Consider the following 27,298-nt stretch of genomic DNA (forward strand, 5'->3'; position numbering starts at 1 on the left):
ACTTGTTACTTTGAGGCTTGATTCTGCTCTGTTGAACTTAATGGGAATTTTGTCCTAGATTTCAGTGGGAAGATGATCAGTCTCTTGGGCTTATTTTGATGTGCTTTTAAACTCTTTTAGAAGTACTTTGATGAGTCTCTCTGGCCAGTCTACACTTACCAGGATCGATGCTGCTGCGATCATTGCAGCGGGGGTCAATTTAATGGGTTTAGTGAAGACCCACTAAATCGACCGCAAAGTGCTCTCCAGTCGATTCTGATACTCTACTGGAACAAGAGGAGTAAGGTAAGTTGACGGGAGAGCGTCTCCCGTCAGTGCAGCGCAGTGTAGACGCTGCAGTAAATTGACCTAAGCTACATTGACTCCAGCTATGTTATTCATGTAGCTGGAGTACCGTAACTTAGATTGACTTACCCGATAGTGTAGACAAAGTCTGAGTGTGTGAGGCTGATACTCTTGAAATACCTTAACAAACTGTATCCTGCTCTGAATCGAAATATTAAAGAAAAAAGTAGTCTCCCGTCAGTGCAGCGCAGTGTAGACGCTGCAGTAAATTGACCTAAGCTACATTGACTCCAGCTATGTTATTCATGTAGCTGGAGTACCGTAACTTAGATTGACTTACCCGATAGTGTAGACAAAGTCTGAGTGTGTGAGGCTGATACTCTTGAAATACCTTAACAAACTGTATCCTGCTCTGAATCGAAATATTAAAGAAAAAAGTAGCTTTTTTAGGAGCATAGTGTGTACTGTAAGTTATTCTTGAGAGTTTTTAATTCTTACATTATTATTATTAGCATGGCCTAAAATACCCATCAGAATTGTGTCCCTCATTGTGTTAGACAAATACAAACACGCATTAAGACACAGTCCTTGCCCATGAAGAGTTTACAGTCTAAAATCACATTGCTCCATAGTAATTTTGATAGGATAATGATAATCTCCAAAACTAAATAATAGAATATCTGTATCTTTCTCCTCTAGGAGGATAATATACATGACAATTGCATCACTGTATCTTGTACACATAGACAACAAGAGATATTAGTCATATGGTGGAAAACAATACTAAAAGTAAGGTCATTAACAAGCATAGAAACAGACTAGTCTCATTTGCCTTTAAAATTCAGTTTCATTTTCAGCATACTCATATTCAGGAGATGCGTTAAAAGACTGACCTTTCTGACACCACTGCATCAATACTTACTACTGAAGGGCTGCTTTGAATATTTTTCTAAGTGTTCAGTCAATAGTGAAGATACTGATGTTTGGATCTTTGCCTGTGTTACACATCACTGCAGTTCATTGCTATAAAATATCTTGTTCTGGGAATTGCTTATAATATAGAAAAAGTGAAATGTCATCTTATCAGTATCTCCAGCTTTACCAGCCAGTTGTATGTCTCTGATAACACCTTGGGTACTTCCTTAGGTGTTTCAAATTCTTAAATTTTCTCCCCTTCCTTTACTTGATTTTCCCTCCAATCCTAATTCTTGTGTTAGTTTAGCAAACAAAGCACCAGAGACATACATAATCCTAAAGACCTCAGTGTGAAAAGTAATTGGTTTTGTTAATAAAACATTTTAGTGAGGGGTTAATTTCATTTTTCCTTTTCCACTGGTATAGATTTACACAAAGGTTATCTAGAAACAAAGTATGTTCTTAGCATATCAATGATCTTGTTTTTTTAGCATTATATTAATCTAAATGTGATTTTTTTAAAAATGCTTGTTAGCTTTATATGGAACATAAAAATGAATAAGAATACTAATGCAGCCGCAACAAAGACAAAACTAAAAACAAAACCCTGTAGTGGAGAAAAATATACAGTGCAAACAAACTCCTTGAAATGGAAAGAGTTACAGAAGAAGAAAAACTGAACAAAATGGTAAATGATGTTGTTCTTCAAGTGATTGTTCATGTCCATTCCAACCAGGTGTGTGTGCACCTGGTGCATGCCAACTGGAAGATTTTTCCCTTAGTAGCGTCCGTAGGGTGGGCCTGGGCACCCTCTGGAGTGATGCCTTCTTGGCGCCTAATATAGGGCCCTGCCAACCCTCCACCCCATCAGTTCCTTCTTACCATCAATGATGGTTAGCTGGAACTTCGTTCGCTCCTACAGTAAGCGCTCTAGCAGTGTTTAATAACATATCATTTATATAGTTTCTCAGTTACTTAATAGTTGTTCCTTATAGTTATAGTTAGTTGGTTTGGGCCTCCCCCAACAGCATTCCCCCTCCTGGGGTATGCCTGGTTCTCCAGAGTTTAAGCTCTGCAAGGCCTGTGGCAAATTTATGCCCAAGAGTGATCCTCACTTTTCCTCCTTGCGGTGCCTTGGTGAGAGTTCCCAGAAGGAGAAGTACTGTATCTGCAAGGGTTTCTGTCTCAGAACCCTCAAAGACCAGGAACTTCTGTTGATGGAGGCGGCACTGAGGCCACACTCCGACCCGGGACCCACTGAACCAGCACTGACCACATCCTCATCGGTGCGCAGCGCTCCAGCATCAACAGCATGTGAAACGGCCACAACGAAGGATTCTAAGGCTCCCCACCCCCCGGCACCGCCACGGCTCGGGCCATTAGAAGTCGGCCTCAGCACGGCACCGCTCTCCATCCCCGGTGCCGGTAAAGAAGAAGAGACCGGTGAGCGGTCAGTCACCCTTCTCGAAACCTAAGGGGTCTGTGGTGTCCACGAGTGTGTCAGGACGGACCACCCCCTCCTCGCTTCTACCCAGGGTCTCGTCGACTCCTGCTTCTGCCCATCTTGAAGAACAACAGTTAGGAGGAAGTGAGTAACCGTTTTTTCTTCTTCGAGTGATTGTTCATGTCCATTCCAACCAGGTGTGTGTGTGCCGCGTGCACTCCAGCCTGTTTCGCCTACACGGAGTGTCCTGGTGGTTCTGCAGCTGGTAAGGCCAAGGTGCATGCTGAGGCCTAAAATGCATGCGCTGGGTAACTGGCGTGTGGTGCCCCAGTGAGCGCAGAGTAGCCCTAGAGTCCTTCAAACTGTGAAGTCTCTTACCTGTTTTTTCAGAGAAAAGGGAGGATCCCTCAAAGGAGAGGTCCTTTATGGTCTACTGGACCTTGTGGGGCAGTCCAGAGACCTGTAGCCAGGAGCCTTGCCTCATCACCACCCCTGTGGCCAGCGTGCGCAAGGCTGCATCCGCCGTGTCCAGAGCTGCTTGCAGAGAGGCCGGGGAAACTTAAACCCTGGAGACCCAGGCATACCGCAGGAGGGGGAATGCTGTTGGGGAGGGGAGGCCCAAACCAACTGATTATAACTATAAGGAACAACTATTAAGTAACTGAGAAACTGTATACACTATATGCTATCAGACACTGCTAGAGCGCTTGCTGCAGGAGCGAGTGAAGTTCCAGCTAGCCATCACTGGAGGTGTAAGAAGGAACTGAGGTGGTGGAGGGTCGGCAGGGCCCTATATTGGGCGCCATGAAGGCACCACCCCAGCGAACACTCAGGCTGACCCTATGGACGCTGCTAAGGAAAAATCTTCCAGCCGGCGTGCACACGGTGTGTGCAGACCTGGTTGGAATGGACATGAACAACACATCTCAAAGAACAACAGTTATGAGACAGTGAGTAACGGTTTTTGTTTTTTTTTAAACCCTCAGCAAGGTAACAATGCAACAATATTATTAATGCAATTTCTCTAAGCTAGTACTGCTTAAAGAGAAACAATGGGGAAGATAAACTAGCATATGATCACAACAGATCGTCTACACATGTTTATAGATGTATTAGCTCTGTAGGTACATGTTTCCCACAAGCAGGCTGATATTTTAACAGCATAATGAGAGATCTTCCAATTTATTGGCTAAAGTAATGTATAGAGATATCTGTAGGCGTTAGAAAACTCATTCAAAGAACACTAGCTAAAAGAGCAGTAAATATTCTATAATTACTTTTGAAATAGCTTTAGTCATCTAATTTGTTGCTGGATAACTGTGACTCAACTCTGTCCAGCATATGCTGCTCACATTTTCTAATGTGGTGTTTCTCAGTCTGTGCTACATTGTCTTTGCTGATGACCAAAGAACGAAACATTTTGAGACTCAAGCAGTGGAGAATTGGAAGGAGAGGCAGGTCCATGAGATGATCCTTGTCATATGAAGTGGTCCTCAGAACAGAAAGGAAAAATCAGACTATAGTTCTGATATGTGTAGCTATTTTCCCAGTTATTATGGTATCTAAGAAATGGATTATACTGTACAAATTTTGGGAACAGGCTTGGATAATAAAATATTTTGTTTCATGGTGTATGGCACAGAGTGTGTCTCTTAGAGAAATATCAATGCAAAAATAAGGCTCACAGTGTGTGGATTCAGATTTCCTGTTTAGATTTGGTGCACTGTGTTCCCAAATTTCTTTAATTAAAAGCGTTTTATCATATAATATATTTTACTTTTCTCTAGATCCAACATAAGACCAGACAATGCAAATACAAATTTTCATGAGTTCAAAATGCACACCTTCACTCGTGTCACATCCTGCAAAGTCTGTCAAATGCTTCTGAGGTAAGTCTTTTATAGTGTAAAGTATTGACTTTAATTTAATTCAAGTACCTTGCTGGGAAAAAAGAGTATGGAAATGACATACATGGTGAGAGAACTGTTCAAGATCGACTATCTGTAAAAGCAACCTAACCTATGTGTTTTTGTTTTGGTATTGAAATTTTTACCAGACCTCAAATGAGAGCAGAAAGGCTATTTAAAATCTCATGCCTGCAACATTGTGACCCATCACTATTAAGCATCTTAGCATCACTCTTACCTGTTCTATTTCCTGATTCCAGCTCTTCAGTTTTATATAAGTTGTTAGTAAGGCTGTCAAATGATTAAAATATTAATCATGATGTATTGCAAGATTAAAAAAATAGTCACGATGAATTGCAGTTTTAATCGCACTGTTCAACAATAATAGCATGCCATTTAAATATTTTTGAATGTTTTCTACACTTTCAAATGTATTGATTTTAATTACAACACAGAATACAAAGTGTACAGTGTTCACTTTATATTCTTATTTTTGATTACAAATATATGAATTGTAAAAAGATAGAAATAAAACAATATAAAATGAGATCTTACATGCTGATGATGAGTTCTGCTTGATAATGATCCAAGGCAGTGCGGAATGGACACACATTCATTTTCATCATCTAAGTTAGACGCCATTGACAGAAGGTTGATTTTCTCTTTTGGTGGTTTGGGTTCTGTAGTTTATGCATCAGAGTGTTGCTCTTTTAAGACTTGTGACAGCATGTTCCACACCTCATCCATCTCAGATTTTGGAAGGCACTTCAGATTCTTAAATCTTGAGTGCTTGCTTTAGCTATCTTTAGAAATTTCATATTGGTACCTTACTTCTGTTTTGTCAAATCTGCAGTGAAAGTGTTCTTAAATTGAACAACATGTAGTGGGTCGTCATCCAAGACTGCTATAACACAAAATATGGCATAATGCGGGTAAAATACAGAGAAGGGGACAAACAATTCTCCCCCCAAGGATGTCAGCCACAAATTGATTTAATACATTATTTTTTTAAGGAGCATAATCAGCATGGAAGTATGTCCTCCTGGAATGGTGGTCGAAGCATGTACCAATGAACTTACTTCCCTAGTGGGTCAGACTTGGAATAAAAGCCATGGGTAGGCTTGAATCTAAACCCCACTTGAAATTCAAAGGGCTTCAATACTGAACTTATAATTTATGAGAGCTAGGGTATGTCTACACTTAGGGTTGCCAGCCACCCAGGTTTTACCTGGACAGTCTGGTTTTTGGCATCTGTGTGTGGGTGCCATTTAGAGCTGCAGGGTGCCCAGTTTTTTACCAGGAAGTCCAGTCGAAAAGGAGACCTGGCTGTATCCAGTCAAGTGTACTGACTGGACACCAAAAGTCCAGTTACTGTGGGGTTGGGGGAAGCGCCAGGTTATTAACCTTCACCAGCCCCGGCTCCTACCTGCATACAGGCTCCTTGTCAGGCTGCAGCAGCTCCCCTCCCAGCCCCGGAGCAGAGGGAGCCCAGATGTGCGGGGGTGGGAGAAGGGTGGCGGATTCAATCCAGTGAGCAACAGGGGAAGGGGGAGAGAAGAATGAATGATGAGGGCAGGGCCCTTGGGGAAAGAGGTGGGGCAGGGGCCATGCCTCCAGGGGGTCTGGTTACCAGCAATTAGAAAGGTATACTCTATCTATAATGCAATTAAAAACCCACGGTTGGCCCTTTGCTCGTGGGGCTTGGGCTAAGGGGCTGTTTAATTGTGGTGGAAATGTTCAGCCACGGGCTGGAGCCTAGGCTCTATGACCGTGCAAGGTGGGAGGCTTCCAGAGCAATTTAATACCTTCTTTGCCCAAGCCCTCTGTGCGAAAGTCAGCTAACATGGGCTGTCTGCGGGTGTCTAATTGCAGTGTAGGCATTCCATTCCTCCAGGGCAGAGTGCAGGGCTCTGTGAGGTGTGCTCAGCGGCTCTTAACGTTCATCAACATCTTTCCTTATACTTTTCTTTTTAATGGAAGGAGTTTCTAGTCAATAATATAGGTAATAAAATCTTCTATCGTGATAAAAAAATTCCTCCAAAATGAATCCTATCCTAGTATGCATGTTCATTATACATTCCTATTGACATCAAATGGAGTATGGATCAGTGATAGTATAGGGACTTTGTGGTATTTATAGTTGGTACAGTTTTGGCATGTACCATGCCAAACCCCATTTTGTACCCAATTGATATGAAGTATGTTAGTTCCCCTGGTTTACTGGTAGAATATCTGGCTCTAAATGTCTTGAAGTTCTGAAAAGGAGACTGGAGTTCTATGTTACCTATGATCTGTTGCCACTCTTCTTAAGCTTTTAGGTACAATCATTGTGCAGCACAGCAAATGACTTCTACTGCAATCTACAGTATTTTTTATGCTAATTATTTAATATATGCAGATTTTTATCACTTAATATATCACTATCTAATTTTACTTTACAGAGGAACATTTTATCAAGGCTATTTATGTTCTAAGTGTGGAGCTGGGGCACACAAAGAATGTTTAGGGAGATCAGACAATTGTGGCAGAGCTAATTCAGGTGGTAAGTCATTTTTATTGTTGGAATACTGTTTTTAATTGGGACGTAAAACTTGCTAGATATAATTAAGGTTTAATTTACCTCTAATTTGTGTTTATTGTAACATGCATACTTTTGAAACTACCATTTATAAGCACAATTAGAATTGCATTTAAAATTCATAGTGACTTTTATTCTTGCTAAACTGAAATGTAAGAGAGGAAAGAACTGGTGTAGGACATAGCAGTTTCCTTAGCCTGTGTTCCTGTACAGCAACAGATTGTTCTGGTTTTAATCATGAACTGCTCATAAGTAACATCTGTTATAAAGAAAATCATCCTTTGACACACCCCGCCCCCAATGTCTCCATCTCAGTCTTCCTCTTTTGCTCTCAGCTCCTTGAGCTATTTGTTTGTGCTGCCTCACCTTCCTCTCCCTGTTAATTCTCTCTCCAATCTCCTTGGTTTCCATGGTTCCCACACACTCCATTCAAAATGTTCTCACTAATGTAATTGATGGCTTACTACTGTCCACATCTAAGGACTTCATTTCTGTTCTCATCCCACCTGGTCACTCCTTCCCCCTGGTTTTCTCCCCTACGTATGTCGTCTAGGCTTTCCTGATTCTCTTTCTGCCTCTCTAATCATTCCTTCAATGTGTCTGTCTGAGGGTCTCCCTTCTTAAATAATTAAAATATATGGAGATATACTTATCTCATAGAACTGGAAGGGACCCCAAAAGGTTATTGAGTCCAGCCCCCTGCCTTCACTAGCAGGACCAAATACTGATTTTGCCCCAGATCCCTAAGTGGCCACCTCAAGGATTGAACTCCCAACCCTGGGAGCAGGCCAATCCTCAAATCACTGAGCTATCCCCCCCAATCGAAACAAACAACGTATATGATCGTTTGCCATTAGAGATCTATACTCCCAGGGAACAGCTTTCTCTATTTCCTCTGTTCAGATCCCGCAGAGTTTCATCCTTCTCTTTCCACTTTCATCTTATCCCGGGTACGTCATCCACTCTTGTGACTTACGCTACTGCCTCTCTCCTGCAACTCTCAAGCTTTCCCTTCCTCTGGCCTCTTGTCTCTCTCTTTAGTACTGCATCTCTGTTTATCTGTCTCAAATCTCCTCCTGGATGGACTACTGCTAACTAAAACTTGACAGAATTTTTCAACTATTTATTTCTATAGGAACTTTACAGGTTTACAGATCCATGCCATATAAATATCAGAAACAAAACAATAATCATTACAATGGTGAGCTTTTGCTTTTAGAGAAACATGATACAATAATATAGTCATCCCTATTTAACATGGTTACCCTATTACAGAGTGAGCATCTTTACATTGCAGGAGCATACACAGGAATAAAAATTTGGCCACCTTTTGGAGGGGTACTTTCTGTGCCCCAGATGGCTGGAGAAGCTTCCCTCCCACCTCTGTGGCTGGAGGAGCTGGTTTGCCCTGGGGCCGATGAAGCTTGCTCTCCCGGCCCTGGAGGTGTTCTGTGCCCACACTGATTGGGGGGTGGGCATGCCCCTGCTTGCTCCCCTTTCCGTATGCCCCTTCCATGACATGTCATTTCTAGTGACTTTATTAAATTGAGTGAAGTCTCTGACTACACATTTAACAAACCAGGTATGACTATCAAATATCAATATTAAAAGTATTGGACAGGTGTACTAGGACTTTTTTGGTGAATATACTTTGAATATTGAATAAATAGTAACCACATGTCTAAGCATCTTTTTGTTGTCTAGAACTGGATAGAAATGTTAATTCCTCATCTTTCTTCCTTCCCTTCCTTCTTTCTGCCTACTCAATTGCTGTCAGTAATTCTGCTACCCTCCCTGTCAACCAAGCTTGTAACTTTAGTGTCATATTTGACTCTTCCTCCATCCAGGCTCTCAGCAAATACTGTCACTTCTTCTGAAAAAAAAATCATCATGTTGGGAAGTGTACATATGTTTGACAGAATTTTCCAAACATGCATAGAGCTCATTGGAACACTGGGAAAAAAACTGTAAAAAATTTAACTGATAAAAATTTTGCTATATTTTGTTGGGAATTTTTTTTTCATCTGAACTTTTCTGACCAGTTCTTTTTCTTACCTTTCTAAATCTGTTCTTTGCTCTCCAGTCTTACTGCTTAAAACCTTTTCTGTTGCTTGTCCATTTCTCACTTAGGCTGCAGTAATCTCTTCTGCTTTCTGACTTCATTACTTACAATCTATGCAAAATGTGTTTTATAAAAATGATATGGTCCAAGCAGTGGACCATAGTGCAACCCTTCTATGCAACCCTTCAATGCAACTCTTCACTGGCCTTTGCTTTCAAGGCTCTGCACAAGCCTGCTTCTACCTACATCTCTGCTCTCATTTCTTCCAACTTTCCACTTTGCTATGCAAAAGCCTCCTTCCAAACTGCTCACCTTTAGTTTTCTTCTTCACTGTAAACTCCAGTTCAGGAAAGGATCCCTAATCAGGAGGGCATTTATGTGGGTGCTTATATGGGATTTAGCGTGTTCATGAGGATTTTCCTGAATTCTGTGTCTTCTTACATGCTGTCCTAAGAACGGTCTTTCACTTCTTGTGTACCAAATGATCCATGTGCTTTTTCCATTGAAATCTCTCTCAGAAACATACTTCTTCCACAAAGCCTTCTAAGGATAAGCTGCCAAAGTCAGATTTTTAAATTATACCATCATTTTAGAATATATTTAAAATAATCAAATATAACTAATTGAAACAAACAATGTATACAATCTGTTTACCATTAGAGATCTATACTCCCTGGGAACAGCTTTCTCTGTTTCCACTTTCTTCCCCATTCCCACCTTCACCTGTTAGCGTTTTGCTCATATTTTTATCTTAATTGGATTACAGGCACCTTAAGGGAAGGGACGTCATATTTCAATTTGTCTGAAAAGTATTATATATACACATGGTGCAATGTGAATCAACAATAATAGTCATAAATGTTTAGTTAACTCAGGTTCTCCGATTTTTCCTCAATTCTCCTGACTATACACTGAAGTAATGCTCTTCAGTTGCTGGAGGCAAAATAATCACACACATGCTACTTCATGAATTAATAAACTGAATAAATTTTCATTTTACAACATCCAGAGATACAGTATGTTCTTTTTGATTTTATTTAGCATGTTTTACCTCAATTTTTTTAAACATAGAAGTACCATATGACTCTGTCATGAATCAGTGGTTGCTCAACATACGTTGGTGCAACTGGATTATGTAATTATAGCATATTACTTTATTTATTTTCATTTATTCTGATTGTTTAAATTTTCTTTCTCAGCATTTGCCCTTTCCTTGCCTATATGAAGGCTCCCATGTTTCTGTACTTACTATACAAGCTACAAACTTTTTAAAACAGAAGTACCCCCCCACAAAAAGAATCAGAAAATTTGTTTTAAAACTGATCACTAAGGAGCAGGATGTGACTTCTTTAGTCTTCTGTTTCTTCTGTATCCTTTTGGGATGGGGTGACAAGAATTCAAAACAATAGTCCAGGTGAGGGTATGTCATTATTTTATGTACTGGCATTCTAATATTTTGGTATTTTCTCTCTTCTTCTTAATATAGTTTAACATTTTGTTTTCCTTTTAGACCACTGAGCAGATGTTTTCATTGAGCTGTCTGAAATGATGCTTAGAACTTTCCCTGAGTGGTTTGAGGCCTTTTATAGTGTATTCCAAGCCTGTTAGAATCATAGAATACCAGGATTGGAAGGGACCTCAGGAGTTACTGAAAATTCAAAAAATAGACTTCTAGAGACAGATGAAACCTTAAGAATGACAAATTTAATAAGTGTCAGATTTAGATAATACACTGATGAGGAAGATGTGACTAAAATCTAAAAATAAATTACTACTTTGTCAAGCAATGACTTATATGCAGACATATGCCAGTTCTTTAGATGTCTTGCTTCAAAGAAGGCCGATTCAATAGATTATAGAAGTTGCAATGATAAAGGTGCACTGGTAATCAGTTGAATTGCTGAATGGTGTAAAATGTCCAAATTCAGCCCCGGCTTTTCTTATTGTTAATCCTGCCCCTACTTCACTGAGCATCGCTTGTGGAAGTCCTGTGGCTGTGTTCACTTCCTCCGCTATCAGCTTATCCTTTCTTCCTGCAGTGCTGCTTTGTTCATGCCCAAGCAATCCTTTGTTTCTTCTGTCATTCACTTCCAATCCCCACCAGCTCTTCTCTACTCTTAACTCTCTGATCAAATCCTCCTCTCTGCCTCCCCTTTCTGCTTGTATTCTGACAAATTCCTTCAGTGAGGTTGTATAGTTGTAACAAAGCACAGATTTTAGCAAATATGTATATATTTTCATTACAGGAGCATTTATAAGGGCATACTGGTTCCCAGTTTAATGGCTTTTGCGAATATGCACCCAACTTTGTCCAAATCAAAAACTTAGGGTACTCACAATATATTATCCACACTGCTTGTACTCACTAGCTTGAACTCTCCACCACTACATCACAGGCTGGTATTTCTTCCCTCACTCCCTTCCTTTACTGTCCTTCTTTTCACCAGCATCTAAAGTTAAGCTCTTCAAACATCTTTCCACCTCCAGTCCCTAAGCCTGTCCCTGTCACACATGCACTGCTGCTCAGAACGGGATAGGAGGGCCATTTCACCTTGATTTCCAGTCTGGTATTGTAGAGTCTTCCTATCACCAGAGGAAGGTGATGCTATATGAATGGAGTGAAGAGTGGGATCTAGGGCAGCAGCACTCCTTGGGGGCCAGGGAGCGGGAGAGCAGGGTGGGATTCTCCCTGTGCTTTTTGAAGAAATGGAGAGAAGCTGTGCCACCTCATGTTCACCCTTTCATTGTTCACGTAACAGGAGTCAGCTCTGTGGGCATTACAGTTTCTTGACGTTCCTCAGGACTACCCTAGAATGCCAATAACTGAGCTTGATTCCATTTTAATAATCTAAATCAGGGGGAATACCAATCTGCTTTATTACATTATCATACTTCAACCAGACCACCCCTTTTGCTATATCTTTCCCATTAAAATAGGATTGAGTGTCTCAGACAATTGTTTCCTTTTTGCATAGACAATTTAATCTTTCAATGAGATAAATCCCTGAGAATAGGCAAAAGTATCAGAAATATTTAATAAAATAAAGTAAAATCCATGACAGCCTCTTGTTTATAGCTGTCTCCAGGTTCTCCAGAGAATAGATGTTAGAATCATCTCAGATTCAGACATAGATAAATAGGAAAAATCTTAACTGGCAGTGTGCTGTAGCTAGGCAGATCTGAGCACCCCAAATTTGCTACTCGAACAACTGGACCATTTCACACTGTCATCTTTTAGTAAACAAATGGTGTCAGGAGAATTGCTCTTCCACTTGAGCTCTGATTAAAATACAATTTTATTGTATATTACTTGATAAAAGTCTATTGTCATTTGCTCCTTATCAGACCAAACAAAAACCACAAAACAAGCTAGCCTCTGCTTGATTCCTTTTTCATTTAAATTCCTCTATTTCAGATTGTTCTGCCTGAGAAAGAGCCAAATAGACTGAGATGGAAAGGATATATAGCTTTCATATGCATGGATAGTACGTGATTACTTGTTAAAAAATGTTAGAGGTGTATAAACTGTAAATGAAAGAAGCTACTTTTTATTATAACAGATTTGTGCAAAAGTACATGTGCTACTTGTATAGATTTTCGTATGTTGCAGCACATAATTTTTATCTCTCATGGGATTATTCATAATCAAGATGGGTTTCTGACGTGATATAAAACCAGCAGCTTTCCCTATTTACCTTTCCCTGGCTTGTTCAGTAGCTACAGATTTGCCAGCTGTCCTCCAAAGCCACCATATCAGCAGCATTGACCAGCAAATGTTCAAGTCCCAAAACGCTCATTGGAGAGTTGCTGTTTCTTCTTTAACTTAAATAATATTGTTCAGCCTTTGTTGAATTAATGATCCATACTGAGCTTGAATAACAATCACTGTGGGATCAGGGTACTTTGGGGCAAAGTCCTGTCCTGGGCAACTGCTGGTGCTACTCCTAACACCTATCTATATACAATGTAAGGTTATAGAGTCCATATGCCCTCATTGTGAGCCATAAGGAACAGATAGCCCCATTCCTCCTTTTAGAGTAGACTACTTTACATTTTCTACATTTTAAAAATAAAAGTTAAAATATTTTAAAAAGAAGACAGGTATTCCCCTATTGTATCCCCATATTTCACTGTTCATTTAGTTAGCATGGAAGCCCCAGTTGCTCTGCTATATAACTGAAGATTAAGCTATTCCCACTTAGACTCTTCTTAGACTTTAAGGCTAGGAGAGACCATTGTGATCATCTAGTCTGACCTCCTGCACATTGCAGGCCCAGAATCTCACCCACCCGCTTCTGTAATAGACCTATAATCTCTGGCTGAGTTACTGAAATCCTCAAATCATGATGTAAGGAATCCAAGTTACAGAGAATCCACCATTTACTCTAATTTAAACCAGCAAGTGACCCATTCCCCATGTTGCAGAGGAAAGTGAAAACCTCCCAGGGTTTCTGCCAATCTGACCTGAGGGAAAATAACTTCCCAACCCCAAATATGGTAGTCAGTCAGCCCTTGAGCATGTTGGTGAAACCCATCAGCCAAACACCCAGGAAAGAGTTCACTGTAGTTACTCAGAGCCCTCCCCATCTAGTGTCCCATTTCTGGTCATTGGAGATATTTGCTACTAGCAGTCACAAATGGGCTACATGCTGTTGTAGGCGATCTCATCATACCATCCCCTGCCAAAAAGATGAGTCTTTAAAGATGTTTTAGAAGTTGAATAGTAAGTCAGAGAATCCAATTCGTTAGGAAGAATAAAATCCAAATCTTTATAAAATTATCAAGTTCAGTCTTTGAAACCACTTAAGTTTTTTGCCCCCATTACTTCCCTTGGGAGGCTATTCCAGAACTTCCCTCCACTGATAGCTAGAAACCGTCATCTAATTTCAAGCCTAAGCTTGTTGATGGCCAGTTTCTATCCATGTGTTCCTGTGCCAACATTGGCCCTTAACTTAAATAACTCCTCTCCCTCCTTGATGTTTATCCTTCTAATGTATTATACAGAGCAGTCATATCTCTCCCCAATTTTCATTTGCTTAGGCCAAACAAAGCCAAGCTTCTTAAGGCTCTTCTTCTAGGGTAGGTTCCCTAACCTCCTAGAATTCCTTCTCTGCACCTGCTTATAGCAAAACTTCTTATTTGCACTGTTAAATTTCATCCCATTTCTATTATCCAGTTTTTCAGCATCTTGTATAAAATTCAAGTCTGCCTCCTTATTGGCAATACCTCCCAACTTTGTATCATCTGCAGGTTCTGCTTGGGCTCGAGCCTGGGCTCTGAAACCCAGCCCGGGGGAGTAGGCGAGGGGGTGCTTAGCCTGAGCGAGAATGTCTATACTGATATTTTTAGCCTTGTAGCACACGTTCCATGAGCCCAAGTCAGTTGACCCAGGCTTTGAGACTCGCTGCTTGGGGCTTTTTTCAGTGTGGACATACCCTCAATGGCTACGCTCTCCTGTTTGTAACCAGTCCATATTTAAATTAAAATTTTCTTTTGTAAAAATTCTGCTGGTGGACATTGTGACCTTATTTTATATAGCAGCAATGTAGGAACTAGTTTGTCTTGCTTTGTTGCCGGTTTGGATGCTTTACAAAAATAGCGATATGTAGAGATTATGAAAATGCAGTGCTAAAAAGATGAGTATTCAAAGATGTTTTAGAAGGTGAATAATAAGTCAGAGAATCCAATTTGTTAGGAAGAATAAAATCCAAATCTCTATAAAATCAAATGGTACTGTCCTTACTCGAGAAATTCTCCAAAGGCCTTCTGAACAAGAGTGGAGGTTATGAATCCCATAATATGGACCAATAATTTTTCCTGATATGAAGAATCATGCTTGTTACGAGTTCTGCTTACTGTGTAGGTTGCAAAATATTTTACAGTTAGCATGCTGCCTCACTGAAGGCAGGTAAAGTTTTCTCAGTTCTAGACTAAAATGTCTACAGATCATTGTTCCTTTGAGGAGTCTAGAGGCACAATTTTGTGCAAACTGTGAGTACTTAAGGGAAGTAGAGGAAGATCCACAAATTATTAACTGCAGTTATCGAGGAGGAATGTGATAAAAAGAATGTGGAAGCATGTCAAGATCTTCGTCAAAAGATATTGGTGATATCCTGAAGAACAGGGAGTACTTGTGGCATCTTAAAGACTAACAAATTTATTTGAGCATAAGCTTGCATGGGCTAAAACCTACTTCATTAGATGCATGCACTGGAAAATACAGTAGGAAGATATATATACACAGAGGACATGAAAAAATTAGTGTTCCCATACTAACTATAACAAGGGTAATCAGTTAAGGTGGGCTATTATCAGCAGGAGAATAAAAAGCTCTGTAGTGATAATCAGGGTGGCCCATTTCCAACAGTTGACAAGAAGACATGAGTAACAGTAGGGAAAAAAATAGCATGGGGAAATAGGTTTTACTTTGTGTAATGATCCATCCACTCCCAGTCTTTATTCAAGCCTGGTTTAATGGTGTCAAGTTTGCAAATTAATTCCACTTCTGCAGTTTCTCATTGGAGTCTGTTTTTAAAGTTTTTTTGTTGGAGTATTGTGACTTTGAGGTTTGTAATTGAGTGACCAGAGAGGTTGAAGTGTTCTCCAACTGGTTTTTGAATGCTATAATTCTTGACGTCTGATTTGTGTCCATTTATTCTTTTGCATAGAGACTGTCCTGTTTGGCCAATATACATGGCAGAGGGGCACATGATGACATATATCACATTGATAGATGTGCAGGTGAACGAGCCTCTGATAGTGTGGCTGATGTGATTAGGTCCTATGATGATGTCCCCAAATATATATGTGGACAAAGTTGGAAATGGGCTTTGTTGCAAGAATAGGTTCCTAGGTTAGAATTTTTGTTGGGTGGTGTGTGGTTGCTGGTGAGTATTTGCTTCAGGTTGGGGGATGTCTGTAAGCAAGGACTGGCCTGTCTCCCAAGATCTATGAGAGTGAGGGATCATCCTTCAGGATAGGTTGTAGAACCTTGATGATGTGCTGGAGAGGTTTTAGTTGGGTGCTGAAGGTGTGACGGCTAGTGGCGTTCTGTTCCTTTCTTTGTTGGGCCTATCCTGTACTAGGTGACTTCTGGGTACTTTTCTGGCTCTGTCATTCTGTTTCTTCACTTCAGCAGGTGGGTATTTTAGTTGTAAGAATGCTTGATAGAGAGCTTGTAGGTGTTTGTCTCTGTCTGAGGGATTGGAGCGGTTGTATCTTAGAGCTTGGTTGTAGACAATGGATTGTGTGGTGTTGTCTGGATGAAAGCTGGAGGCTACCACTCTGAAACTTGTCACCATGCAAGGTGATAGCCTGGAAATTTTTCCTGAAATTGTAATATGGGTTCATAGTCTGATTACTGTGAACTTCCAAAATAAAGCTGAAAGACAACTGTGAGTCTAAGATGATCAACTATGGAAATGCTAAGAATGGAAATGAAAATTTTAGAGCCAGAAAAAAGAGAACTTTTGCCTAATAGGGAGGGCATTGTAGGACATGAGTATGAATAATTCTGTGCAGATGAAGCAAGGAATCTGCTCTTGAACTCCTAATCAGAAAGCCATGGGGAATTGATTCACATAAGGATCTGATGCAAAGTTTCCTGGATATACGGAGAGTGAAATTGAATAGACCTAAGGTTTGTCCTACCTTAAAGTAGTAATGATTTCACTTTGTTGGAGACTATAGATTTTGCTTCAGCAGTTTTCTTCTCACCATAATGAATGAAATTTGTATATATATGCTGCAGATAAACAAGGCTTTTTTGGCAATATCGATATCAGGTGGTTAGTTTCACTGTGTTCTATAGACATGTCGAAGGGGCTTCTTGAGTTAAATTTCACATATAACAGTTCAGTGTATGCCAGTGTTGGCAAAGTTTTACGGTCTAATTCGGACATGGAGTAAATAGATGAAATACTGTCAACTTCAGTAAAGTTGCATTTGCTTATGCTGAGTTTGAATTTGGCCCTCAGTCTTTAACAACAAAATCTCTGCTGGCTTGAGGTAATGGAGTAGTATAGTATTTACTTTGAACCTAAATATCACGAATGTGACCTATTACCATAAATACTTCTCTCAGTAAAACTCATAGGTACCTATCAGGGATATTTATAGCCTTTCTATGTTACAGGTTTTTTGCATCTCTCTGAATCCCAAATATTAGAAGTTAATCATTCAACTTCTCTTTCTATATCAAATCACAACATTGGGATACTGAACTCACTTTATCCTAGTGAACTTTGAAACTCACTCCAAGATTAGTGTTTATGATATTCATAAAAAAGCAGCAATAAGCCACAGCCGCTATTAAGACAAGGTGCTTTCTTCACTCAAAAGCAAAACAGTTCACAGGACTTTCATGTGTCATCCATAAAACCCAAGTCTCCTCCTATAAACTCTCCCACATCAGGACAGAAAGGCACCCAGTGCGCTCTAATATTTGAGACATATGGGGACTGAAGATAAAACACTAACAGAACTGATGATTGGAAATGAACTTTTATAACGATTCCATTTTCATGGTACTTAGTTCAGTTTTGAAGTCATTTATAATGCCAAGGTAGTGATACTATACAGGAGTAAATGCCAAAAAGGTAATTGCATTCTTACCCTCCTGCCCTTACCATAGGTTGGCATTTTCAAAGGAGTCCAAGTGAGTTAAGTTCCTAAATCCTATTGAATTTCAGTGGGATTTGAATACTTAACTCCCTTGGGCTCCTTTGAAAATCTAAGCCTTAATAATCTCTTCAAAACTATTCATTTGCTTCTCCCTCTCTCCCTACTCTTTTACTACACAAAGATGAATGAATATTTTTGGAAAGGCTGAAAAAAAATCTTTACAACCTTTTTTTAAAAAAATTCTCTTAGTGTGACAAAGAGAGTTTTCCCTGGCATTCCATCAATGAGGGGAAAATTATACTGCTCCTACTTGATAGCATTCTGTCCTTCCAGTCTCCTGCTGAGATTTCTTGGTTCATATTCTTATTGTCTGTTTATTTTTAAATAAAATGTTAGTAACCAAGAGATTTGTTCCGTATAATAAGAACCATCTTGGATACATTTTTTAGCTTTAGCAAATCAAAATGTTTAGATTTAGAACTTCATATTTGGCTCATTCAATATATGGTCCTTGGTAAGCAATGTGTGTTTTGCCACTGGGATGCTCTCCTGAGGACACTCAGAACCATAAACCACTGTGTTCCCTAAGTGAAGGAAACTAGAATGTTTTTTTGCTCCCTTTCTGTTTTGTAAAATCCAGTGTCTTTGCCTCAAAAGCCAGATGACTTCATGGGGGTGTTGACTCTGTTCCCCCTCTGTTGCTAGTTAGCTTGATTATAGCTCATCTTAATTAATTAGTCTCTTAGAGTTGATATGGCTACTTCCACCTTTTCATGTTCTGTATCTCCTTACTATGTGTTCCATTCTATGCATTTGAAGAAATGGGCTGTAGCCCATGAAAGCTTATGCTCAAATAAATGTGTTAGTCTCTGAGACGCCACAAGTACTCCTGTTCTTTTTTTTTTTTTGATTGCTTTGTTTATCCTATATGCAAATGTACTTTTATTATCCTCTACCTGTAATCAAGCCAGTCAGACAGATAAATCCACATTTATCTGTCTAGGGCTGGTTTGATTTATGCACTATTTCTAAAATACATTTTAAGAACATATTGTCAGGACACATACATAATTCTTTATACATAACCCGTACATAGATCATGCAGTAATATCCATGACCAACATATCACCAGTTTTTATGACATCTTACTCAGTACAGTTTTATAGTACAATAGTAGTGTATACAATCAGTTGATTCAATTGCTTATTCTTTGGGGATCAAACCCCCCCCCCCCAAGGTATCTGGACCCTGATTGTCACACCAGTATTTGAAAAAGTTTGGAAATTGTCTATGGTTGTAAACTAAACACTGGACATGTGCAATACATCATTTTCCTTACCAGCCATCAGGAGTGGACCTGGAGAATGCCACATAGAAATAAACACAGGTGTGTGATAAGGCAGTAAAATAAAATCTAGGGTGCAGTGATGTGTTTATTAGAAAGTATGCTGATCAGATCACACACTCCATAATCTCCTCCCCATTCCCAAAATCCTTGCTGGGTTAATAGAAATGTGTGGTGCTCTGTATGCACACAGCTTTAACACACTGATGCAGCCATTCTGATAACCCACAAGAGTACCTTTCTTTATCCTTTTCTCATGCTGCTTTTTTTTTTCACTAAAAGAAAACAAGAAAATTCATTGCAAAAAACCCCCTCCTACAGTATGTTAGTGCAGTGCTACTTGAGAATTTAAGTACATGAATCCCAGGAAACTTCAAAGCTAAGGTTCTCACCACAACCAGTAGGCAAAACATTGAACTGATTATACAGCAATATAGAGTATTATTAGGTGCAAAGGGATTAGAGGAAGTTTAAATTACAGTTGCAATAGGAATCTTAACTATAGAATTTCTCAAAAGATGTATGTGGTTACATAGTGTTTTTGAAACTCGGTAGAACCATTTATAAAGATTTAAATGATTTGATTGTTTGGCATACAACTGTTGGAAAGTTCAGCATAACTCAGAAACAGGCCATTTATAGCATTGGTTCAGTGTTACCTGACAAGAGCCAATCAGCTCTAAGAACACAGTTCGCAAAACAATAACTATCTTAGCTCCAGGGCTGTTGGACCATATTACAGGTATCAGTTAGTAAAACAAAGCAGTAGTGTGTTCTCGTGCAGCGCAGCACAGACAGAGATTACTATATAAAAGAACAGATTGATAGGCACTGATAATGCCGATTTTTACTTTTGTTTCAGAACACGGAACCCTGAAACATGAGGTAAGGATTCATTTTCAATTTTTATGCGATTTATTTTGTTGATGGCTTACAAATTGCTCATTTACTGCATATGGCTGTGCCAGTGCAATAAATAATGTATTTTTCTGCAGCTAACTTGTATTTATTTAGAGTTATGCAAACTCTGGCAGTAGAAGTGACTCCATGTACATGAACTAACAATTAGATATATCTCTATTAAATTGCAGGGGATTAACCTAATTTTCATTGAGATTTTCAGTGTTTGGGATACTGGGAAGAATGTAGGTTTTCTTAAATTATAAGGGGAAAGTAAAACAATGTTGTTAATTTAACTCAGAATATCAGTGATCACAGTTCTCCAACGCTTCTAGGCCAAATTTGGCAACAGAGATAAAACTACCCTCAGGTAAGTTTCAGCAAATTCTGCAATAATAAACTACTATGGACTAATAAATCTGCAGTTCTTCAGCCTACAGTAAGCTGCAAGATTTGCAGTGGAATACTGACTTTTTACATAACCCTATTCTTTCTTAGTGTCACTCAGCAACTATGGGATTTGCTTAATTCTGACAGGACAGTAAAATGAACTACTAATGTCGAGAGAGGTTAGTCGGTACACATGATGTGTCATGACAAAGCTCTAAGAATATTGCAAATCACAGTGAAGTATCTCGCTGCATATTGCTGATATCTTTCCATTATGGTACAGGAAGAAGTAAAAGTCCTACTTCCCACTAACTTTGACCAAATACAGACTGTTTTAAACCCAGGACACTACATTGTGTTTCCAGCATCCATTTTAGATCAGTGGATGTAAATTCATTCTGTAAGCAGGCATTACGGTTATGAGCACCATATACATTTGTATAACGATGATAATTTTACCTATTCAGGTTTGTGATTGTCTCTACTTGCATGCTGTCCTGCCATGACTCAGGCTGGCAATGCACATCAAAAGAAAACTATTACTATTATAAAAATATAATGACAGATTAATGCTGACTGCTAATAAATGTTACATAATTAAGACTGTGTATTCTCAGTCAGCTCCTAGGATAGTGCATATTTTTAGCTAGTTTCCACTGTCAAATTGCTATTTGGAAGTTCATGTGTTAAGAGACCTGTTTAAATTTCCTTAAAACCTATCAGAAGAGTTAATAGAACTCCACTGACAATTGGTTTTGTTTTACACCACTTACCTGAACAGAAGTGTTATATACAGGTCTGTCATCTTTAGTAATGTTAATGTTGTATAATCTAGTGGCTAAATGAATTGTAAAAGGAAATCTAGGACTGAAAATATAAGCCCTCTGTACTGGGCAGGTAACAGGTTTTTTTACTCCCTTGACTTGTGGAGAATTTCATGGAGGATATCATTTCTGTCACATATAGCTTAGAAAACCTAGCGCTTTGGATAATTAAAGTGTAATGTTAGGGGCCCCGGATGGTTGAGGTGACTGGTAAATAGATACAGAATCTTTCACCTGGGTGGCTCCATTAAATATTAAGATCTGGCACAGATCACCTTGTGATAACTGTTCAGTGGCCTATGTGTAATGAGATGGTGAATTCAGTTCAGCTCAACCCCTAGTGGGCAGGTGTCCATATCATAAAACAACTCTTATAGCTGACATTAGTTTGCCCTATTTTGATAGGTTTATGGGATGGGGAGGGATTTAATGGGTATAGAACCCCTCGGTTTTCCTTGAGGGGATCACACATTATAAGAATTAAAAAACATTGACAGAACTCTGAGGGGAGGAGGGAGGAGTGGTTGGCATGTGTTTATACATGTTTTATGGTTAAGTAGAAGACCTCAGTTGCCAGTTCTATGAGCTCACTTTAAAATGTCTGTTGCATGTGCTCATTTTAATAGAAACCCCACCAGCAGCTTGCTTACCTTACCTTCTGCCATGTGCTGTTTGTTTGTTTTACATTTTAAATCTCTCTGTAAATTGTTAAACATGAACATCTTAAATACCAAAACTATAGCATGGTTTGTTTGCTTACAAGTCTGTTGATCATTACACATGGCATACAGTATTGAAGAATCTATAAACAGATTGCTTATGGTATGTTATGGACAAGGTTGCCAGAAATGAGTAAAACTACCAGTGATGAACATATGTGGCTGGATGAGATAATATTTATCCTAATTCTATTTTATTCTTCTTCTTCGCATGCCTCTTCCTCTAACTTGATTCTTGAGATTTTTGTAAGAAAAAATTCCTTCTCCTGATGAGGTTTCTGTACCTTAATTTTATGGAGAATGTAAAATTGGAGCCTTATTCTCATTTGTGCCATGACTCCTTTAAATGGTTCTGGCAGTATAAAAGGGACTTAAATGTATTTAATATGTCTTTAAAGTCCCTTTATGCTGCCAGAGTGGTATAAAGGGGACTTAGTGTAAATGAAGATCAAGTTTTAAAGAAAAGATGGATTTATGTTACAGAAAATGTGAAGATCTACTGCAAATAATGATAATATAAGATGAAGCATTCAGTACGTTTTCACACCCACCCAACATTTACTTCCTTGGATATTTTTTATGCCCTCTTCTTTCCTTTAGTATATGTAATTTTATTGTTACATTGATAAATTATCACAATTTTTTTTTCCAGTTCAGCCATGGAAACATTTTGCAACCCACTACAATAACTTCTCCTCAGCTTTCCCAGCTTTCCCCTCACCCCAAGCTTATGGCTCCTCTCCTCTCTGTGTCAGTGTGAATAAACAATACAGTCTTAATTTAAAAAAAACAACAACCCTGATTGCACCCTTTGTTTTTGCTCTGCTTGGCTTGAGTGAAACATTGTGATTTGTATGAGCCCTCATGCAAGCTACTAATTAAAACAAGTAGCAGGAGGAGATGACTAACTTACAGATATACCTTATTATGCACTGAAGTTCCTCAGGGCTTATTGAAAGGCAGAGGTCTGTGCAATTGGTACAAATCAGCACTTGCCAAATAAGAAACCATCATATTTGTACAGTGTACTTGGGATTTCATATAGCTCCAGTTTGCCTAAACTAAACTTAAAAAAAATAGAACAAAAGTTTATTACTTCATGTTTTTTAAAAAAATAAATACTCATTTGAGAGATGTGACAGGCATTGTTAACTATAAGGAGCTTTAGTACAAAGCAAGAACAGTCTAAGTCTCCCACCCTATTGAAATTGCAACTTCATTCACATGCATTCTTGCTGCTGTTCTAGTCCTGAATCTTCCCTGAGGCAGACAGTGCCAAACTGTGTGGTGTATTTTTCCGCTATAAAATAGGTTGAGTTATTACAATCATTTTCACATGTGATCTCAGCGGAGTTTGAACCCAGATGTCAAGAGGTGACAGGCTAACACATGAACCTTTTTGTGTCACTTGCACCCCAACAATAAATATTAACGCATGATATTTCTGTATTAACCCCACTGTATGATGGAAGAGAACTTTTTAAAAATTAGCTTTGCCTAATAGACTACAAACACTAGTTTAGTTGAGAGTTACAAACAACTTGGGAGTGGAAGTTGTTCGTAACTCTGAACAAAACGTTATAGTTCTTTCAAAGGTTTACAACTGAACATTTACTTAATACAACTTTGAAACTTTACTATGCAGAAGAAAAATGCTGCATTCACTTAATTGTTTTTTAGTAGTTATGTTTAACACAGCACTATACTGAATCCCCCCCCCCCGCCCTTTTTGTCTCTGCTGCTCCTTGTTTGTATATTTCTGATTCCAAATGAGGTGTGTGGTTGACTGGTCAGTTCATAACTCTGATGTTTTTAACTCTGAGGTTCTACAGTACTTAGAAATGAAAACCGGTTTATACATGTCTTTGACTTGTATTTTTGCTTTGCAGAAAAGAACCAATGGAATTCGAAGAAACTCCAGACTGATGGACTCAGGTTTGTTTTATATCTTCTATTAATTACCCTTTTGAATTAAAAAGGCAAAAGAAAGCTTCAACTATAACATCATGCTGTATCATAATCAACGTTACACTGCACGCAGCGTTGAGAACACACTGCATATTTTTCTATTGGGAACCTAAAGTCTTGCAGATCTAAATCAATGGCTTGGCTGTGTTTTCATAGGTATGGTCATATGACTGACTGAACTCCAGGTTTTTTACATGCATGTTTATAAGCAGTGCTTGTTCAGCTTTGTTTGCGCATTGAAAAGCCTCTGGGCTTTTGGTTAGCCGTTTCTCCACCTTTGTGTACTTTGCTGTTAAAAACAGGCAGCTGCGTATAAAACTTAGTTTCTGATTCTTCAGAGTTCTAGATGCTTTCAACCTGCCTTGGGATTTACCTGTGCATTGCTGGACTGGACTTTAGCTGCTCTCCAAAAAAGCCATAAATAGTCTGTAATTTTATACACACCTTCGTAAAGGCTATATTTTTCACTATAGTCTGTTAGATGTTGTTATAGAATCGTGGACACTGGCTCTTAAGAAAATTAAGGGTTTAATTACAAACTATGTACTAACTGGGTGAGCATCTCCTCTAGAGACCAATTATTTGTCTGAATAGAATATTCAATAGATCTATGTAACGCTGAAATTTTTTACAGTAATTATGCTATTGTCTTTTGTAGGTTTCTTTTCACAGTTTAATTACTGGAGATTTGTTATGCATATGGTAATAGCTATTCTTAATAAAACTAAGTTATTGTTAAATGTTTCTTAACGTAGACACCCGAGAACAGTTTGAGTAGAACACTAAATGGGCTAGCAGCCTTGCACCATCTCAAAACCTGGTGAAGCTGTGTGTTTGCTGAGGAGTAAGTGTGGTGGTTAGGCTGCTATCGTTCCAAATGTTCAGCTACACAGGTTCTAAAGGTTATAACTACTTGAAACAATCCACACCCTTCTTACTCATGTCAGATAATGAGATGTTTTAGAAGCCTTACAGTTGCTTTGTTGCCTCTAGCCAAAGCTTGCATCACTCTGCACTTAGGTCAGTCTGTATGCCTTTTTACTCAAGGAAACTTGAAGCCATTTAAAAACAAGTTTAACTTCTGATATGTACTGCTGTCAGAAGGTGCAGCATAAAGAGTAACAAGCCATTGGCCTAGTGGGGCTATTGTCATTTATTCATTCAATTATATAAACTGATGTATTAGGTGTATTGTTCCTGTGTGTGAGCTCTCATTTAGGCCCACATTTTTAAACTTTGCTGTCTACTGTTAGGCGCTCAAGTCCCTCTGTAGGCACTTAAATGCAAGTAACTTGAGCATTTCCAGCTCCCATTGAAGTCAGTAATTATTGAGATCCCTTATTCAGGAAGGTGGCTTAAGCCCATGTATAAATGCCACTGAAGCAATGGGATTTAAGCACATGCTTAAGTGCTTTCCTCAATCAGGGCCTAAGTTATTAAGGCCCAGATTCTTTGAATAACTTATTCTGGAGGTTGAAGTCTATTCAACGTTAGTATTGATGTCAGACTCTGGTCCTCAATTGTTTTTTGGAAGCCAGTGGAAGTTCAGGACCTCTGAAAATCATTCTGCTATTTTTTAGGTACCTAAGTTTATATCCCCTGGTTGAAAATGTTGATCTTGAATCTTCATACTTCTGCAAAATTGATTCTGCTATTACATATCTTTGAAATAAGAGCTAACAAAATATAGCTGAAAACTACATATTGATCACATTCTTCTGTATAAGCAATGTGGCAATTTTCAAATTAAGTCACAATGGCAAGGCAATCCCTATCTTATTTGTATCCTTCTAGCACACAGTCTTGGAGGCTCCTGCAATAATCTGGTCAAGTTAACATTTTAAAACAAGAACATCTGTGGGTTGAATCCTGGCATCTTTTTTGCATTTTCTAAATGTACTGTTGACTGATAGTGTTTCCATCAGATAGCAGCATCTATCTCTCAAGGCAATGTGCAATCAAGAGAACAACACTTGTAAGGGACAAATCAATTATTTCAGACATGTATTACTACAGTGGTGCTAGTATCTTTTCAAGAACACAGGATCATAAATCTCTGAAAATCCTAGCACTACTGTGATATTTCTGTTGAAAGTGATAGTCAAGGTCAAAGTTACCAATTAAACTTTAATACGCAGGCTTTAAAAATTGCCTAGTCTAGTACGTGTTTTTGAGGCCTGCTGTGTTTTGCTCCCCACAGTGTTATGATACTGAAGCCTGGGCCATATTTTTAACAAAGCTGATATTTGCGGTTTTTCAGTAGCATGTCCTTGCCATGTCCAAATATTAGTTGGTATCAGCAATAGATACTCTATGTAATCATCACTTTTTTTGTAAATCTGCTGTAGCCTCCCTCTGTTCTGTTTCTGGCTATTTTAAAAATAAGAGTTGTCATGATACGCCCCAACTTAATAAAAACTGAGTTGTCTTTGGAGTGTAAGGAACAAATTCTGTCCCGGATTACACTTGCAGTCCCCAGTGACAGGGATTTAGATCAATTAAAAGGTTGGAGGGGAGCCTGTGGGCAGTATATGTCCCTAAGGAAGTAGCAATTAGTGTGAAGGTATTGGAATTTTCACGTGGCTTAAAGTAATTCTGCTTCTTTTCTGGCAAAGCTCTTACTTTGGTTAAGAAAGATCCCTAGCCCAGCTGTGCTACCTTATAAACAATAAATGAATAGTGCCTGTTTTTCTCTTTAAAGATTATGTGGTTGTATTTGGCAGATTCCTTTTAGAGTTAAAGATATTCACTTGTCACTCTTTCTGCTTCATAAGAGGAAAGGATAAGAGACGGGGCCAGAGGGGCAAACAGATAAGGAAGGGGAGAAGCTGGTAGCAGGTGGAAGAGCCAGCAGAAAGGGAGTGTACCTAGACCTGTGCAAAAGAAAAGCAAACTGAAAAGCAGAATCATATGATCTACTGTTTGACTCTTTCCCCATGCCTTGTGGCATTCCCACGTGGGTCCAGTTGAGGATGGTCTATCCACTGATTTTTATGGGTACCAGACTTGGGACAACCATTCTCCACATTACACTGCAGTTATCAAAATGTGTGTGTTTGTGTGTATGTGTTGCTGGCATATTTATGCATATCTGTGAAGCAAGCAAGAATTTGGCCCAGGGTTTGAATTTTCTTTATAATACAAAAGATTAAATGAAAGTTTGTACCAAAGGGGATTTAAGATGTGATTTAGGCTTGCAGGAAACTTTGCCTGGAATGGGAAATCTGAAATAACTCTAATTTTTTGCATTCTGAAGAGGGATCCTGCAAACCCTTATGCATGTTTTACTTTAAGCATGCTATTGACATGCTTCAAGGTAACCATGTGCATGAGGATTTG

General features: G+C 39.0%; 1 protein-coding gene across 4 annotated transcripts in view; it reads left to right on the forward strand.

The window, feature by feature from the left end:
* The window catches only part of VAV3 (vav guanine nucleotide exchange factor 3), a 254,278-nt gene that overhangs the window by 147,952 nt on the left and 79,028 nt on the right, over positions 1–27,298 (forward strand). For 3 of the 4 annotated variants that reach the window (XM_050962383.1, XM_050962385.1, XM_050962384.1), the window contains exons 16-19: positions 4,432–4,533; positions 6,993–7,093; positions 20,021–20,043; positions 23,881–23,926. In XM_050962383.1, the coding sequence (XP_050818340.1) occupies positions 4,432–4,533; positions 6,993–7,093; positions 20,021–20,043; positions 23,881–23,926 (272 nt within the window). Of the gene's footprint in view, positions 1–4,431; positions 4,534–6,992; positions 7,094–19,001; positions 19,201–20,020; positions 20,044–23,880; positions 23,927–27,298 lie in introns of those variants that run through there. The other variant, XM_050962386.1, reaches the window with a different exon arrangement.

The sequence above is a fragment of the Gopherus flavomarginatus genome, chromosome 7, assembly GCF_025201925.1.
Source record: "Gopherus flavomarginatus isolate rGopFla2 chromosome 7, rGopFla2.mat.asm, whole genome shotgun sequence".
NCBI lineage: Eukaryota > Metazoa > Chordata > Testudines > Testudinidae > Gopherus > Gopherus flavomarginatus.